Here is a 13514-nt window from a genome sequence, read left to right as displayed (position 1 = left end):
TGAATCCCTGGGATTTGGGCTCTGTCAGCCCTGGAGGGATCCTGCCCTGTGGGAATGTGATTTTCCTGTGGGAATGTGATTTTCCTGTGGGGATGTGATTTTCCTGTGGGAATGGATCCCTGCGATTTGGTCTCTCACCTCTGGGTTTGTGTGGTGAGGGATCCTGCCCTGTGGAAATGTGATTTTCCTTTGGGAATGAATCCCTGGGGTTTGGGCTCTGTCACCTCTGGGTTTGTGCCAGGAGAGATCCTGCCCTGTGGAAATGTGATTTTCCTGTGGGAATGTGATTTTCCTTTGGGAATGGATCCCTGGGCTCTGTCAGCCTTGGGTTTGTGCCAGGAGGGATCCTGCCCTGTGGGAATGTGATTTTCCTTTGGGAATCAATCCCTGGGGTTTGGTCTCTCACCTCTGGGTTTGTGCCAGGAGGGATCCTGCCCTGTGGGAATGTGATTTTCCTTTGGGAATCAATCCCTGGGGTTTGGTCTCTCACCTCTGGGTCTGTGCCAGGAGGGATCCTGCCCTGTGGCTTCTCCAGTGCAGGCATCCCTCAGGAAAGCCAATTCCAGCTCCTGGCTCAGGCCCTGAGGAGAAAGCAGAGCCCAAAAATCCCAAAATCATCACTGAGGGGGGCCTGTTGTGTTCCTGCTGCTTCTTGGACCTCGACCCGGGGTCCCTCCCACAGTGGGTGAGGCCCCAGGGGTCCCAAAGGTGTGTCCTGGGATAGCCCAGGTGTGCTGGAATTTCCACCCCGGGGTCTCCTCCCTGCAGAGCTGCCTCCCCTGGAGGCACGGAAGGGACCCCAAGGATTGTCCTGGTCCCGTGGGCAGGGACACTCCTGCTGCCCCAGGCTGCTCCAGCCCGTCCAGCCTGGCCTGGGCACTGCCAGGGATCCAGGACCCTCTGCCAGGGACTCCCCACCCTCCCAGGGAGGAATTTCCCCCCTCCAGCTGGAATTTTTCCCCTTGGAATCCCACCAGCCCTCAGAAACCCCCAGGGCGCAGCGGCTCCAGTGAGCACAGAGTGACCCAGAGCTGTCGCTGTGAGCGCAGCCAGAGACACCCCCAGAGCTGGAGTTCAGGCTGGTCAGAGCAGCAGGGCAGAAGATCCCGCCTTGTTTATTTTTTCCTATTTTATACCTCTAGCAAGGTGACCATGGATTGGAGAGTGGCATTGCCACCTCTCACCCACATTGGTCAAGGCTGTCATTCAATCCCCCCTTCTCTAGGAGAATAAATTCATAACAATGGCAATATTTACAAACACGATCTCCTGTTTACATTAATGAGCGTGAGAACCCTTCTACTTCAGTATGAACGCTCAGCAAACCAGGAGGATCTCATGGTGACACAGAGCCACCAACCACGGGCCACCCTCCCGTCCCCACGAGGTCCTGGCTGGCCTGGGGGGCTGTCAGGAACTGGGTTTAACCCCTGTGCTTGGGAACAGTTTAACCCCTGTGCTTGGGAACAGAGTTTAACCCCTGTTCTTGGGGAACAGAGTGAGTTTAACCCCTGTGCTTGGGAACAGTTTAACCCCTGTGCTTGGGGAACAGTTTAACCCCTGTGCTTGGGGAGCACAGTTTTAATCCCTGTGCTTGGGGAGCAGAGTTTAGTTTAACCCCTGTGCTTGGGAACAGTTTAACCCCTGTGCTTGGGGAGCACAGTTTTAATCCCTGTGCTTGGGGAGCAGAGTTTAGTTTAACCCCTGTGCTTGGGAACAGTTTAACCCCTGTGCTTGGGGAACAGAGTGAGTTTAACCCCTGTGCTTGGGAACAGTTTAACCCCTGTGCTTGGGGAACAGTTTAACCCCTGTGCTTGGGGAGCACAGTTTAGTTTAACCCCTGTGCTTGGGGAACAGACAGAGTTTAATCGCTGTGCTTGGGGAACAGACAGAATTTAACCCCTGTGCTTGGGGAACAGAGTTTTAACCCCTCTCCTTGGGGAACAGAGCTTGTCCCACTGCGAGCTGATCACGGACGACGGCATCCGGCACCTGGGGAACGGCGCCTGCGCCCACGACCGCCTGGAGGTGATCGAGCTGGACAACTGCCCCCTGATCACCGACGCCTCCCTGGAGCACCTCAAGAGCTGCCACAGCCTGGAGAGGATAGAGCTCTACGACTGCCAGCAGATCACACGCGCCGGCATCAAGAGACTCAGGGTGAGCAGCGCCGGCGGCGCCGGGGTTTGCCCGCGGGGAGGAGGGAGGGCTGAGCTGGCACCGTGCTCAGAAGGGTTGCGGGAATCATCAGCGGTGGGTTTGGAGCCGTGGAAACCTGGAATGGCTTGGGTTGGGCAGTTGGCACCGTCCGGTGTTTCCCGTTCCAGACCCACCTGCCCAACATCAAAGTCCACGCCTACTTCGCTCCGGTGACCCCCCCGCCGTCGGTGGGCGGCAGCCGACAGCGCTTCTGCAGATGCTGCATCATCCTATGACACTGGAAGCCCCTCCCGGCCCCGCGGGGCTGGGACACGGCCCCGGCCGCCCGGGGGACGCCGAACCTTGGAGCAAACGCCATCCCAGTGTCATTTGCCAGGGCCAGTGAGCAGGGCTGGGGGCCCCCTGTGATCCCGGCGGGATGAGGGACTGGGAGCCGGAGCTGTGCCGGCTTTTCCCCGCGTGGATCGGCCTCATCCCGACCCTTCCCGCTGGGAATTCCTGGGAATGCCCTGCGGGGAGGAGGGGAGGGCTCCCGGCCCGGAGGGAGGGACTGATGCTGCTGCTGAGGCTGGAAAAGGAGCGGAGATCCTTGGAAGAGAGGAGAGGAGAGAGGAGCACGCCTGGACCCTGCAGCCATTGCACGGAAGGGAAAATCCCAACAAACCTGAAACCCCAACGAGTTCCACGTCCTTGGGTCAGCGAGGGAGGGAAACAGCGGCTGTCGAGGCAGGGATTCCCTGGGATCCAGGATTCCCTGGGATCCAGGATTTCCTGTGATCCAGGATTCCCTGAGATCCAGGATCCCCTGGGATCCAGGGATTCCCTGGGATCCAGGATTCCCTGGGATCCAGGATTCTCCCCTGTGGTCCAGAATTCCCTGGGATCCAGAGTTTCCCTGAGATCCAGGATTTCCCTGGGATCCAGGATTTCCTGTGATCCAGGATTCCCCTGTGATCCAGGATTCACCTGGGATCCAGAGTTTCCCTGGGATCCAGGATTCCCCTGGGATTCAGGGATTTCCCTGTGGTCCAGGATTCCCCTGTGCTTCCCTGCTCCCACCCTGAGCTCACACCAAGGCTCATCTTTTCCTGGCATCCAGCTCAGAGGTTTCCCAGATTTTTCCCAAATTGTTGTGGTAGAGCTTGGAATTTCTAATGCCACATATTTTATACCCTGCCCAAATCCTGCTTTTCTTTTTTAATTTTTTCCAAATTTCTGATTCAGTCATTTCTTAAGATTTCCCAGCCCAAAGCAATGAATCCATAAGGAATTTTTTTTCCTGGGAGAAGCCTGAGCCTGTGATGAGCTGTCAGGAGGATTTTAAAGGAGTTTGTGGAGCTGCCCCCCAGGCTGGGCTCTCCTGGCCTGTGTGATCAGGGATTGGGTGTCCAAATTGATCCCGAATCCAGCTTTTATCCCGATGACGAGGATACGATTCTCCACACAGGGAACAATATATATAGAAATATATAATTCTCAGCACAGGGAGAACATTCTAGTCCCTGTTCCAGCCACTGTGAGTTCCCTCCTGCTGTCCTTTCCCCGAGGAAAAGCAAAGCAGAGGTTTTTGCTTGGAATTCAGGATTCCCTGACGGAGCAGGGGCTGGGATCCCCCCTGCTCCCTGTCACTGCCGGGGCTCCTCCCGCCCTCCCCAGGTAAGTGTGGGTGCCCTGGGACCCCCGGGGTGGGGTTTGGACGTGCCAGGCCCAGCTCTGGGCGAGGGGGGGGTCTGTGGCTGCTTTTTTGGGGGTGTTTCAGGCAAAATCGGTGCGGGTGCTCCAGGGGAGCCCCTGGGCTGGCCGAATTCCAGGGGCCCGGTGTGGAACTGCTGGGCAGATCCCGAGGGTTGGAGGGGGCAGGATGGGGCAGGGTCAGGTCTGTGGGGGCCGTGTCCATCATTCCTGCTGTCCCTGCACCCGGGAGCTGGGGGTCCCCTCGGAGCTGGAGCTGGGGGTCCCCCTGGAGCTGGGGCTCCTCTCAGAACTGGGGGTCCCCCCAGAGCTGGGGGTCCCCTCAGAGCTGGAGCTGGGGCTCCCCTCAGAGCTGGGGGTCCCCTCAGAGCTGGGGTTCCACTCAGAGCTGGGGCTCCCCTCGGAGCTGGGGCTCCCCTCGGGGCTGGGGCTCTCCTCGGTCCTGGGGGTCTCCTGGTGGGGAGGGGGCAGCTGCAGCCCCAGGCATGGCTGCTTTAGGGGCTGGGCTGGGTTTCCCACCAGGAATTCCAAGGACAATTTGCTGTTCCCAGCAGGAGGGTCCCGGAGCTGCTCCCCTCCATCCCCCCCCGTCTGCGCTCGCTCTGCTGGGAGCGAGCCCAGGCTGCTGTGGTTAAAAGGATACTGTCAATGCCCTCCTGTAGACGGCTTTTAATCCCTGATATTTATTCAAACCCTCTTTAGCGCTGTGGATTCTCCCCCTCTCCTTGGGCGCCTTCATTTCCAGAACTTTCTCCAGGTTTCAGGGTGGTGACGGACTGGACGGGCGAGGGGTCACCCGGCAATCACAGGATTTGCACAACTCTGGGAAAATAATAAACAAAACCACACTTTTGTTTAGTTCCTACTGTGGCAGGGGAGAGCGAAGAGCGGGATTTTGGAGCCAGGGCTGACTGATCCCTTTGTAACAGAGCAGAGTTTTCCAGGGAAAACTCCGGAACACAGAACCCAAAGCAATTTTATTTTCTGTTTGCAGACCAGGGTGACAGCATTAAGGTAGCTCAAACTTCTTGACAGTGTCCTTTTAAGTCAATTATCCGTCTTCAAATGGACTCTTCCTGATGTTTATATTTATAAATACCAATAAACACCATTTTCCAAGCCGTGTCTCACTGGGGGAATCTCTTGGGGAAAATTCACCTCCTGCGTGGGGCAGCTCCTCCTGGGGGTGCTCTGAGTGTTTGTGTGGAATCGTGGAATGGTTTGGGGTGGGAGGAGCTGGGAGCTGACCCAGGGACCCCTTCCATACCCCGGGATGCTCCGAGCCCCCTCCAGCCTGGGGCCCTGCCGGGGTTCAGTGCCCAAAATGGGGAGGAATTGGGGAATTGCTCCATCCTGGGGTTCCTGAGGTGTCAGGGGAGCTCTGGAGCAGCTCCAGCGCAGAGCCAGCCCTGGCTGAGGATCCCATCCCATCCCAAACTCCCTCTGGGCTGGCTGGGGCAGCCCCTTGGATCTCATCCCCTGAGCTGTTCCTCTCCCTGGATCCTCCGTGGTTGTGGAGCAGGGCCTGGAGCGTCCCCACCTCCAGCAGAATCTTCTGGAGCCTGGATTTACCTCTCAGCACAGCCCAGTTCCAGGGAAACAGATCGTGGGGTAGCAGATCCTCCAGCAAGGCTGAGCAGATCCAGTGCAACCCAAAAAACAAAGGAATTTCTGGGCTTTGGAGATGCTGCAGCTCCTTTTATCCCGATTCCGTGGCAGGGTGAGGATGGGGCAGGTGGGAAGTGCTGCCACAGGGGTTGTTCCAAACCAACAAATTCCTGTTTTCTGCCCATCTCTGTAATTCCCTTTGTATTTCTGTTTGATTTTCTCTCTGCTGTTCATGGCTGGGTGCTGCTGTCGTGAGTTTTGGGGTAGTTTGGGAGGTTTTGGCAGGATAGAAATGGATTGGGGTCAGTGTGAAAAGGTTCTTGGCTGCAGTGTCCTGGAAAATGTCCTGAAACATTTTGGTTTTCTGCTGAGGGGTTGTGTGCTCGAGGGGCCTGGGGGCTGTTTTGGGGCGTTTATTCCCTTTTGCTCCCTTTTGTGCCATCCAGGATGAGGTTTCTGCCCTCCCTCTGTTCCAAAGCCCGGCAGAGGCTCCTGTGCTGCAGCCTGGGGGATGTGGGGCCAAAACGATGGAGAAAATCAGGGAAAAGCCGCTTTTCCTCCTCAATTCCCAGCTCAGGCCGTGCCTTCCCTTTGTTCTCCCTGGCCCCTCCCAGGAGCCACCCGAGCAGTGTCCCCTGGCGGTGTCACCCGGCAGTGTCACCCGAGCAGTGTCCCCTGGCAGTGTCCCCTGGCGGTGTCCCCTGGCAGTGTCACCTGGCAGTGTCCCCTGGCAGTGTCACCCGGCAGTGTCCCCTGGCGGTGTCACCCGGCGGTGTCACCTGGCGGTGTCACCTGCCAGTGTCCCCTGGCGGTGTCCCCTGGCGGTGTCCCCTGGCGGTGTCACCTCCTTGTCCCTGTCACTGCCCCGGGGCTCCGGCTGGCCCCGCACGGAGGTTTGGAGTTGATTTTTGAAGGGATGAAGGAATCCGGTCCCTATCCCAGGCTGGCAGTGCCACCCCGTGCCAGCAGTGCCACACCCGGGGCTCTTTGTGCTTCATCCTCTGTCCCCAAAGGCGCGACTGAGCCCACCCGGGGGTCCCCAGGGGTGGCAGCCCCCTCCTCTGTGCACCCCCCGCTCCCAGCTCAGCCCTGTGTCCCCTCCCGGGGCTGGGGACCCTCAGGGGCTTCAGTACATTTTAACTGGGGGGCTCCGAGGGGCTGGGCTGGGCCTGGGCACGGAGAGAGCTGGAAAATGGTGTGTAAATGGTGTGTAAATGGTGTGTAAATGGTGTGTAAATGGTGTGTAAATGGTGTCTGTGCTCGTCTGGGCACTGCGGGTGTGACAGCGCCGTGAGGTGCAAGGAAATACATAAATACAGGTGGTGAATGGCCCTGGTGACAGCGGGCCACCTCTGCGGGGTGGGGACAGAGGGGACAGTCGGGAAAGGGCTGTGGGACCAAGATCTGGATCCCCATGGGGGGTTTTGGGAGGCTCGGGGATGTTCCCTTGTCCCCTCCAGCGATGGGTTCAGGGCCCCGCGTCCTCCCCTTGTCCCCGTGTCCTCCCCTTGTCCCCGAGTCCTCCCCTTGTCCCCGCGTCCTCCCCTTGTCCCCGTGTCCTCCCCTTGTCCCCGTGTCCTCCCCTTGTCCCCGCGTCCTCCCCTTGTCCCCGTGTCCGCGATGGCAGCCCCGGTCCGGGGCGCTCTCCCAGCTCCTCCCGCCCCCCCTTTGTTTATCCCAATCCCGTCCTTGCCCTCCCAAGGACGTTCCCGGTCCCGCTCCGCCGGCTCTGCCCGAGCGGGGCTCAGGGGAGGATCCGGTGTTGATCCATTCCCGGCTGGAAGGAGGCGGCACCGGGCTCTGCCGGCTGCGGCTGCCCCGGGCTCGGTGCCGCGGCCGGTTCCGTCCCCGCGGGGTGGGACGGGACCTGCCCTGCCCGGGTGTCTCCTGCCCTGTCCCCTGCCCTGTCCCCTGCCCTGCCCCCTGCCCGGGTGTCCCCTGCCCCAGGTGTCCCCTGCCCTGTCCCCTGCCCCAGTGTCCCCTGCCCTGTCCCCTGCCCGGGTGTCCCGTGCCCTGTCCCCTGCCCTGTCCCCTGCCCTGCCCCCTGCCCGGGTGTCCCCTGCCCTGTCCCCTGCCCTGTCCCCTGCCCCAGTGTCCCCTGCCCTGTCCTCTGCCCGGGTGTCCCGTGCCCTGTCCCCTGCCCTGTCCCCTGCCCTGTCCCCTGCCCGGGTGTCCCCTGCCCTGTCCCCTGCCCTGCCCCCTGCTGGGCACGAGGGACTCTCCGCGCACCCCAAATCCACCCGGGGCACCCCAAACCCCCGCGGGCGCCGCAGGGACGAGGCCGCGCTGGGGCCGCTCCCGGGTCCTTTAATGCAGAGCGGGGACACGGGGAGGGACCCGCGGCGGCTGCGGGGACGGGACGGGTCCCATCCCCTCGGGGGGGCCCGGCAGGGGCGCAGGGAGAGCTCCGGGACTGCGCCGGCCTCGGGCTCCTCTCCCCGTCCCCGCACGGCCCCGGTTCCAGCGGAGATCTCCCCTCGCAGCTCCGGGGCCGCTCCTACCGCAGCAGCAGCTGGAAACCGTCGGGGCCGGGGGCTGCGGGGGGGACGCGGCTCAGCCGGGGCCAGCGATCGCCCCCCGCCCGCCCGCGGCCACCGCGGTACCTTTGCCGATCGCCACCACGAAACTCGTCTCGTCCTGGAGGTTCCTGATCATCTGCGGGGCAGAGGGGCGAGCTCAGAGGGGCTCGGGGGGGCTGACCCCGTCCTGCCCCAGCTCTGGGGACCCCCAGGGGCCGGGGTCTGTCCCTCCCCTCCCCGGCTGTCGCCGCGCCCTCACCGCGTCGCTGACGAGGACGTGGATGCCGGCGGGTCCCTGCCGGGAGAGCCGCAGGATCTGCCCCGGGGGCAGCCCCAGCAGCTCCGCCAGCTTCGCGGAGAGCTCGGCCGCGGTGAGGAGCTGCAGGTGCAGCTCCTGGTACAGCCCTGGGGAGGGACGGAACAGGGACAGGGCTGTGAGCGCCCACCCTCCATCCCTGCGCTGCCGCACACCTGAGCCCCCTCCCCACACACCCGAGACCCCTCCCCACACACCTGATCCCCTTCCCCACATACCTGAGCCCCCTCCCCGCACACCTGAACCCCCTCCCCACACACCTGATCCCCTCCCCACACACCTGAGCCCCCTCCCCACACACCTGATCCCCCTCCCCACACACCTGAGCCCCCTCCCCACACACCTGAACCCCCTCCCCACACACCTGAACCCCTCCCCACACACCCGAGACCCCTCCCCACACACCTGAGCCCCTCCCCACACACCTGAGCCCCCTCCCCACACACCTGAGCCCCTCCCCACACACCTGAGCCCCCTCCCCACACACTTAGCCCCCTCCCCCACACACCTGAGCCCCTCCCCACACACCTGAGACCCCTCCCCACACACCCGAGCCCCTCCCCATACACCTGATCCCCCTCCCCACACACCTGAGACCCCTCCCCACACACCTGAGACCCCTCCCCACACACCTGAACCCCTCCCCACACACCTCATCCCCCTCCCCACACACCCGAGCCCCTCCCCACACACCTGAACCCCTCCCCACACACCTCATCCCCCTCCCCACACACCTGAGCCCCTCCCCACACACCTCATCCCCCTCCCCACACACCTGAACCCCCTCCCCACACACCTGAGCCCCTCCCCACACACCTGAGCCCCTCCCCACACACCTCATCCCCCTCCCCACACACCTGAACCCCCTCCCCACACACCTGAGCCCCTCCCCACACACCTGAGCCCCTCCCCACACACCTCATCCCCCTCCCCACACACCTCATCCCCCTCCCCACACACCTGATCCCCTCCCCACACACCTGAGCCCCTCCCCACACACCTGAGCCCCTCCCCACACACCTGAGCCCCTCCTCACCTGATCCCGCATCCTCCGCACCCTCAGCCCCTCCGGGCTCCCGTGCCACGTACAGGGTCAGCCGGGGCCGCGGGCACCTGGGGGGCAGAGCGGGGTCTGGCGGGGGTCGCAGGGTGTGGCCGGGCCCCACGGAGCCTCCGGGGGTCCCCAGGAAGGGGCGGCGGGGCCGCGGGAGCCTCACCTGCCCGCCAGGGCGTGGCACAGGCGGATCCCGTCGGGGGCTCCGCAGATCTGGATCAGGTCCCTGCGGGAGAGCTTCAGCAGATCGGCGCCTGCGGACAGGGGGGCTCGGGGGGCTCAGGGGGCGGCAGAAGGGGGCCCCGGCTCTGCCCCCCAGCCCGGCCCGGGGTCTCACCGCTGAAGTTGGCGAAGACGCGGGCGCAGGTGGAGAAGCGGCGCCGGAGCAGCCACTGCTGCGTCTCCAGGGGCGATGCGCAGGGGCTCAGCGCCTGGGGGGGCTCAGGGGGGCTCAGCGGGGCACGACCCGAGCGGGGACACCCTCAGCCCCTCCTGGGGGGCCGGGGGGGCTCCGGGGCTGCACCGGCGGCTCCCTCACCTCGCCGGGACTCTCCGCGGGGCCCTCGGAGGCGCAGGCGGGGGACGCGCACACCCTGCGGGACGGGCGGGCTCAGCGGGGACCTCAGCACGGGGGAAAGGGGGTCCGGGGGTCCCCGCTCACCTCTCGGGGCTCAGCAGCTTGAAGGGGTGCGGGGACGGCAGCCCCGGGGTGCCCGGGGGGCTGTGGGGGGCACCCAGCGCGTCCGGCCACGGGGGGCACTGGGGAGGGAGGGCGGTGATGGGTGCAGGGTCCCGGGGGTGCCCCCGGCCCGCGGGGGGCGCCGGGGCCGGGCCCCACCTCGGCCAGCACGGTGCTCTCGTAGGCCGGCTGGAACTTCTCCCGCTCCGCCGCCGGCTGCTTCTCCACCTTCTCCCGGTCCGTCTTCTGCTTCCTATCGGCGCCCTTGGGCTGTGCCGGGGGGTGAGGACGGGACCCCCCAGGACCCCCGGGTCCTTGGGGTGCCCAGACCCCGCTGCGCACCCACCCCCAGAGCTGCATCTCCCAGTAGCGGGGGGGCACTGGTCCCACTGGGGGCACTGGTTTTCCCCCCTCCCCGGTACCTTGAACACCTTGACGAGGCAGCTGGCGGAGTGCAGGTGCTCGGGGGGGTCCCCCTTGCCCCCCGCCCCGAAGGTGTCGATCTGGATGCGGAACGGGACCCCCTTCTCCCCCCCGTTCTTCCGCAGCGTGAACTCGGTGCTGATGCAGTGAACCTGGGATGGGGGGGACAGCGGGGTCGGGACTGAGGGCTGAGACCCCCCCAGACCCCCCTGAGCCCCCCAAAGCCCCGCCCGGGCCCGGCTCCCACCTGCACGAACACGGAGGTGCGCCTGGAGGGGTCCCAGAGGAATTCCACCGTGTTGAGCAGCGTGGGGTGGATTTGGGGCTCCAGGATCCCCACGGAGAGCGGGATGTCTGCGGGAGGGGGTCAGCGCGGCCCCCGCAGCCCCCCGGCCCCCCAGCCCCGGCACCCACCGATGTCGAGGATCCGATCGCCGGGGCGGCTCCAGCGCCAGCCCTCGAGCTGCTGCTGCTCCGAGTACTGCAGGCGCCGGTCGTGGAAAACCACGCGGACCACGCTCTGGACAGCCACGGCCACGGCCGGAGCCAGGACACGGAGCGGGCTGAGCCCACGGACCGAGCCACGGCCACGGCCACAGCCGGAGCCAGGACACGGAGCGGGCTGAGCCCACGGCCACGGCCGGAGCCAGGACACGGAGCGGGCTGAGCCCACGGCCACGGCCGGAGCCAGGACACGGAGCGGGCTGAGCCCACGGCCACGGAGTGGGCTGAGCCCACGGCCACTGCCCCACGGGACACTGGGCTGGAGTGGGGCTGAGCTGGGCTTGGACTGGGGTAGAACTGGGGTTAGACTGGGTTTGAACTGGGGCTGAGATGGGGCTGAGATTGGGCTGAACTGGGGCTGGGCTGTGGCAAAACTGCGGCTGCACTGGGGTAGAACTGGACGTACGAGGCTGAAATGGGACGGAACTGGGGCTCAGATGAGGCTGCACTGGGGCAAAACTGGGTCTGGACCGGGACTGAGGCGGGTCCGGACCGGGACTGAGGCGGGTCCGGACTGGGACTGAGCTGGGTCTAGGCTGGGACTGAGGCGGGTCCGGACTGGGACTGAGCTGGGTCTAGACTGGGACTGAGGCGGGTCCGGACCGGGATTGAGGCGGGTCCGGACCGGGACTGAGGCGGGTCCGGACTGGGACTGAGGCGGGTCCGGACTGGGACTGAGGCGGGTCCGGACTGGGACTGAGCTGGGATTTCCTCCCGGAGCTTTTCCCCGACGTTTCCCCCGCCCCGCTCACCTTGACCACCCTGCGGCCCTCGGCGGGGTCCCCCCGGGGCGCTCCCATCATGCGGATCTCGTACGACTGCCCTGGGGAGGGGCGGGGGGCTCGGAGCGGGCGCTGAGCCCCCCGCGGAGGGGGGTCCCTCCTCCGGGGCGCCCCCAGACTCACCCTGGTTGAGGTAGGTGAGGGTCTCCTCGTGGAGCCGCACGGCCGGGGAGGTGGGCGCGCACAGCAGGTACTGGAACGCGGGGAGCGGCGGCTGCGACGTGGAGATGGCGCCGGGCTCCTCCTGCTTCAGGTACGGCAGCACGGGGGGGTCCCTGCGGGACAACGACCCCCGGATGGGGTGGGCGCTCGGCCGTGCCTCAGTTTCCCCGCGCCCCGCGGGTTTGGGGGTACCTGAGCGCCCCCGGATGGGGTGGGCGCTCGGCTGTGCCTCAGTTTCCCCGCGCCCCGCGGGTTTGGGGGTACCTGAGCGCCCCCGGATGGGGTGGGCGCTCGGCCGTGCCTCAGTTTCCCCGCGCCCCGCGGCTCTGGGGGTACCTGAGCGGCCCCGGGCCGGGCACGGGGTACATGTCCCCAGCGCTGGGCCAGCAGTGGTCGGGCTGGCCGTGCCAGAAGAGCATGGTGGGGGCGGCAGGGGGGACACCCCGCGAGCGGAGGGGACAGCGCAGAGGGACAGGGGGGCGGCCCCACCCCCACCTTTATAGGCACGGGGAGGGGGGGGTGAGCGGGGCCGGGCCCAGTTTGGCCCAGTCGGGACCAGTTTGGGGTGTTGACAGTAAACACGGGGAGGGAGGGGCGGCGTTTGGTGACAGTTCAGTGTGGGGGGGGGGGACCCGAGGGCTCCCCTGTCCCTTTGTCGCAGCCGAGAACCCCCGGTGTGTCCCTGTCACCCCCCCCATGTAAAACCCTTTAATTTCTGCCAGATTTGGCTCATTTTGGGCAGAAAAGGGGAGTTTGGGCTCATTTTGGGCAGAGAAGGGGAGTTTGGGCTCATTTTGGGCAGAGAAGGGGAGTTTGCACAGCCCCCGCGGGTCAAGGTGGGGGTTGTGGGCTGTGTCCCCTCCTTGGGTGTTGTCAAATTTGGGGGGGGTCTATGGGTGCTGCCCCCCCTCATGGGGACACTGGGACATGACAGGGCAGTGTCACATCTGGGGGTGTCACACACACACACACACACCCCTGGGGGTGTCACACACACACACACACACCCCTGGGGGTGTCACACACACACACACCTGGGGGTGTCACACACACACACACACACCCCTGGGGGTGTCACACACACACACACACACACCTGGGGGTGTCACACACACACACGGGGGGGGGTGTGTCACACCTGGGGGGTGTCACACACACACACCTGGGGGGTGTCACACAACCCCACCCCGGTGTCCCCACCCCTGTGATGGGCTGGGAGGGTCCCAGCTCCATTTCCCGGGGTGGGGGCCCCTCCCCAGCTCATTCAGCCCCCCCGGGCGGGCTCAGGGGAGGAGCAGAGCTCCGGCCAGGCCGTGTCCATCTGTCCATCTGTCCATCCCCAGTGTGGGACAGGGCTGCCAAGGAGCTGCTGGGGGGGTCTGGACCCCGCTCTGGGGGTCCCCGGTGTGAGCTCCAGCCCTGGCTCCGTCCCCTCTGGGGGTGCTGAGCCCCCCAAACCTCCCCCTGTGCCTTTGGGGGGTCCCTGTGGCTGTGGGAGCTCTGGGGGTCCCCGGTGTGAGCTCCAGCCCTGGCTCCGTCCCCTCTGGGGGTGCTGAGCCCCCCAGACCTCCCCCTGCCCCTCAGCTCCTCCCTGAGCCTTTGGGGGTCCCGGGGA

At 65.0% G+C, this 13514-nt stretch overlaps 2 protein-coding genes and 1 long non-coding RNA gene across 6 annotated transcripts in view; 1 reads left to right on the top strand and 2 right to left on the bottom strand.

Moving 5' to 3' along the window:
• FBXL20 (F-box and leucine rich repeat protein 20) overlaps positions 1 to 4971 on the top strand; it is a 51340-nt gene extending 46369 nt beyond the window's left edge. For all 3 annotated transcript variants that reach the window (XM_063403751.1, XM_063403750.1, XM_063403752.1), the window contains exons 14-15: positions 1948 to 2160; positions 2328 to 4971. In XM_063403751.1, coding sequence (XP_063259821.1) covers positions 1948 to 2160; positions 2328 to 2435 — 321 coding nt within the window. In that variant the 3' untranslated portion in view covers positions 2436 to 4971. The remainder of the gene's footprint in view (positions 1 to 1947; positions 2161 to 2327) is intronic.
• Positions 3267 to 6995, bottom strand: LOC134553719 (uncharacterized). The gene is made up of 2 exons (XR_010081154.1): positions 6240 to 6995; positions 3267 to 6095 (listed from the first exon to the last, which is right to left on the bottom strand). It is a non-coding gene; the product is annotated as an uncharacterized LOC134553719 (long non-coding RNA).
• A 756-nt stretch (positions 6996 to 7751) lies between these two features.
• Positions 7752 to 12393, bottom strand: LOC134553714 (transcription factor CP2-like protein 1). Of its 2 annotated transcripts, none has more exons than XM_063403744.1 (15): positions 12236 to 12393; positions 11861 to 12012; positions 11708 to 11778; positions 10866 to 10971; positions 10699 to 10805; positions 10451 to 10603; positions 10188 to 10298; positions 10011 to 10108; positions 9888 to 9942; positions 9687 to 9789; positions 9513 to 9603; positions 9332 to 9408; positions 8239 to 8384; positions 8064 to 8115; positions 7752 to 7995 (listed from the first exon to the last, which is right to left on the bottom strand). In XM_063403744.1, exons 1-15 carry the CDS (start codon positions 12316 to 12318, stop codon positions 7958 to 7960), a joined length of 1443 nt encoding a protein of 480 aa, XP_063259814.1. In that variant the 5' UTR covers positions 12319 to 12393; the 3' UTR covers positions 7752 to 7957. The 2 variants fall into 2 exon arrangements, with proteins under 2 accessions (XP_063259814.1, XP_063259815.1); XM_063403745.1 differs by having other exon boundaries at positions 9687 to 9780.
• Between the last annotated feature and the right edge of the window lie 1121 nt (positions 12394 to 13514).

Source organism: Prinia subflava, chromosome 8 (genome assembly GCF_021018805.1).
Source record: "Prinia subflava isolate CZ2003 ecotype Zambia chromosome 8, Cam_Psub_1.2, whole genome shotgun sequence".
NCBI classification, from domain to species: domain Eukaryota; kingdom Metazoa; phylum Chordata; class Aves; order Passeriformes; family Cisticolidae; genus Prinia; species Prinia subflava.
Note: the sequence above shows the minus strand (reverse complement) of the source record. Positions and strands in the feature narration are given on the sequence as shown.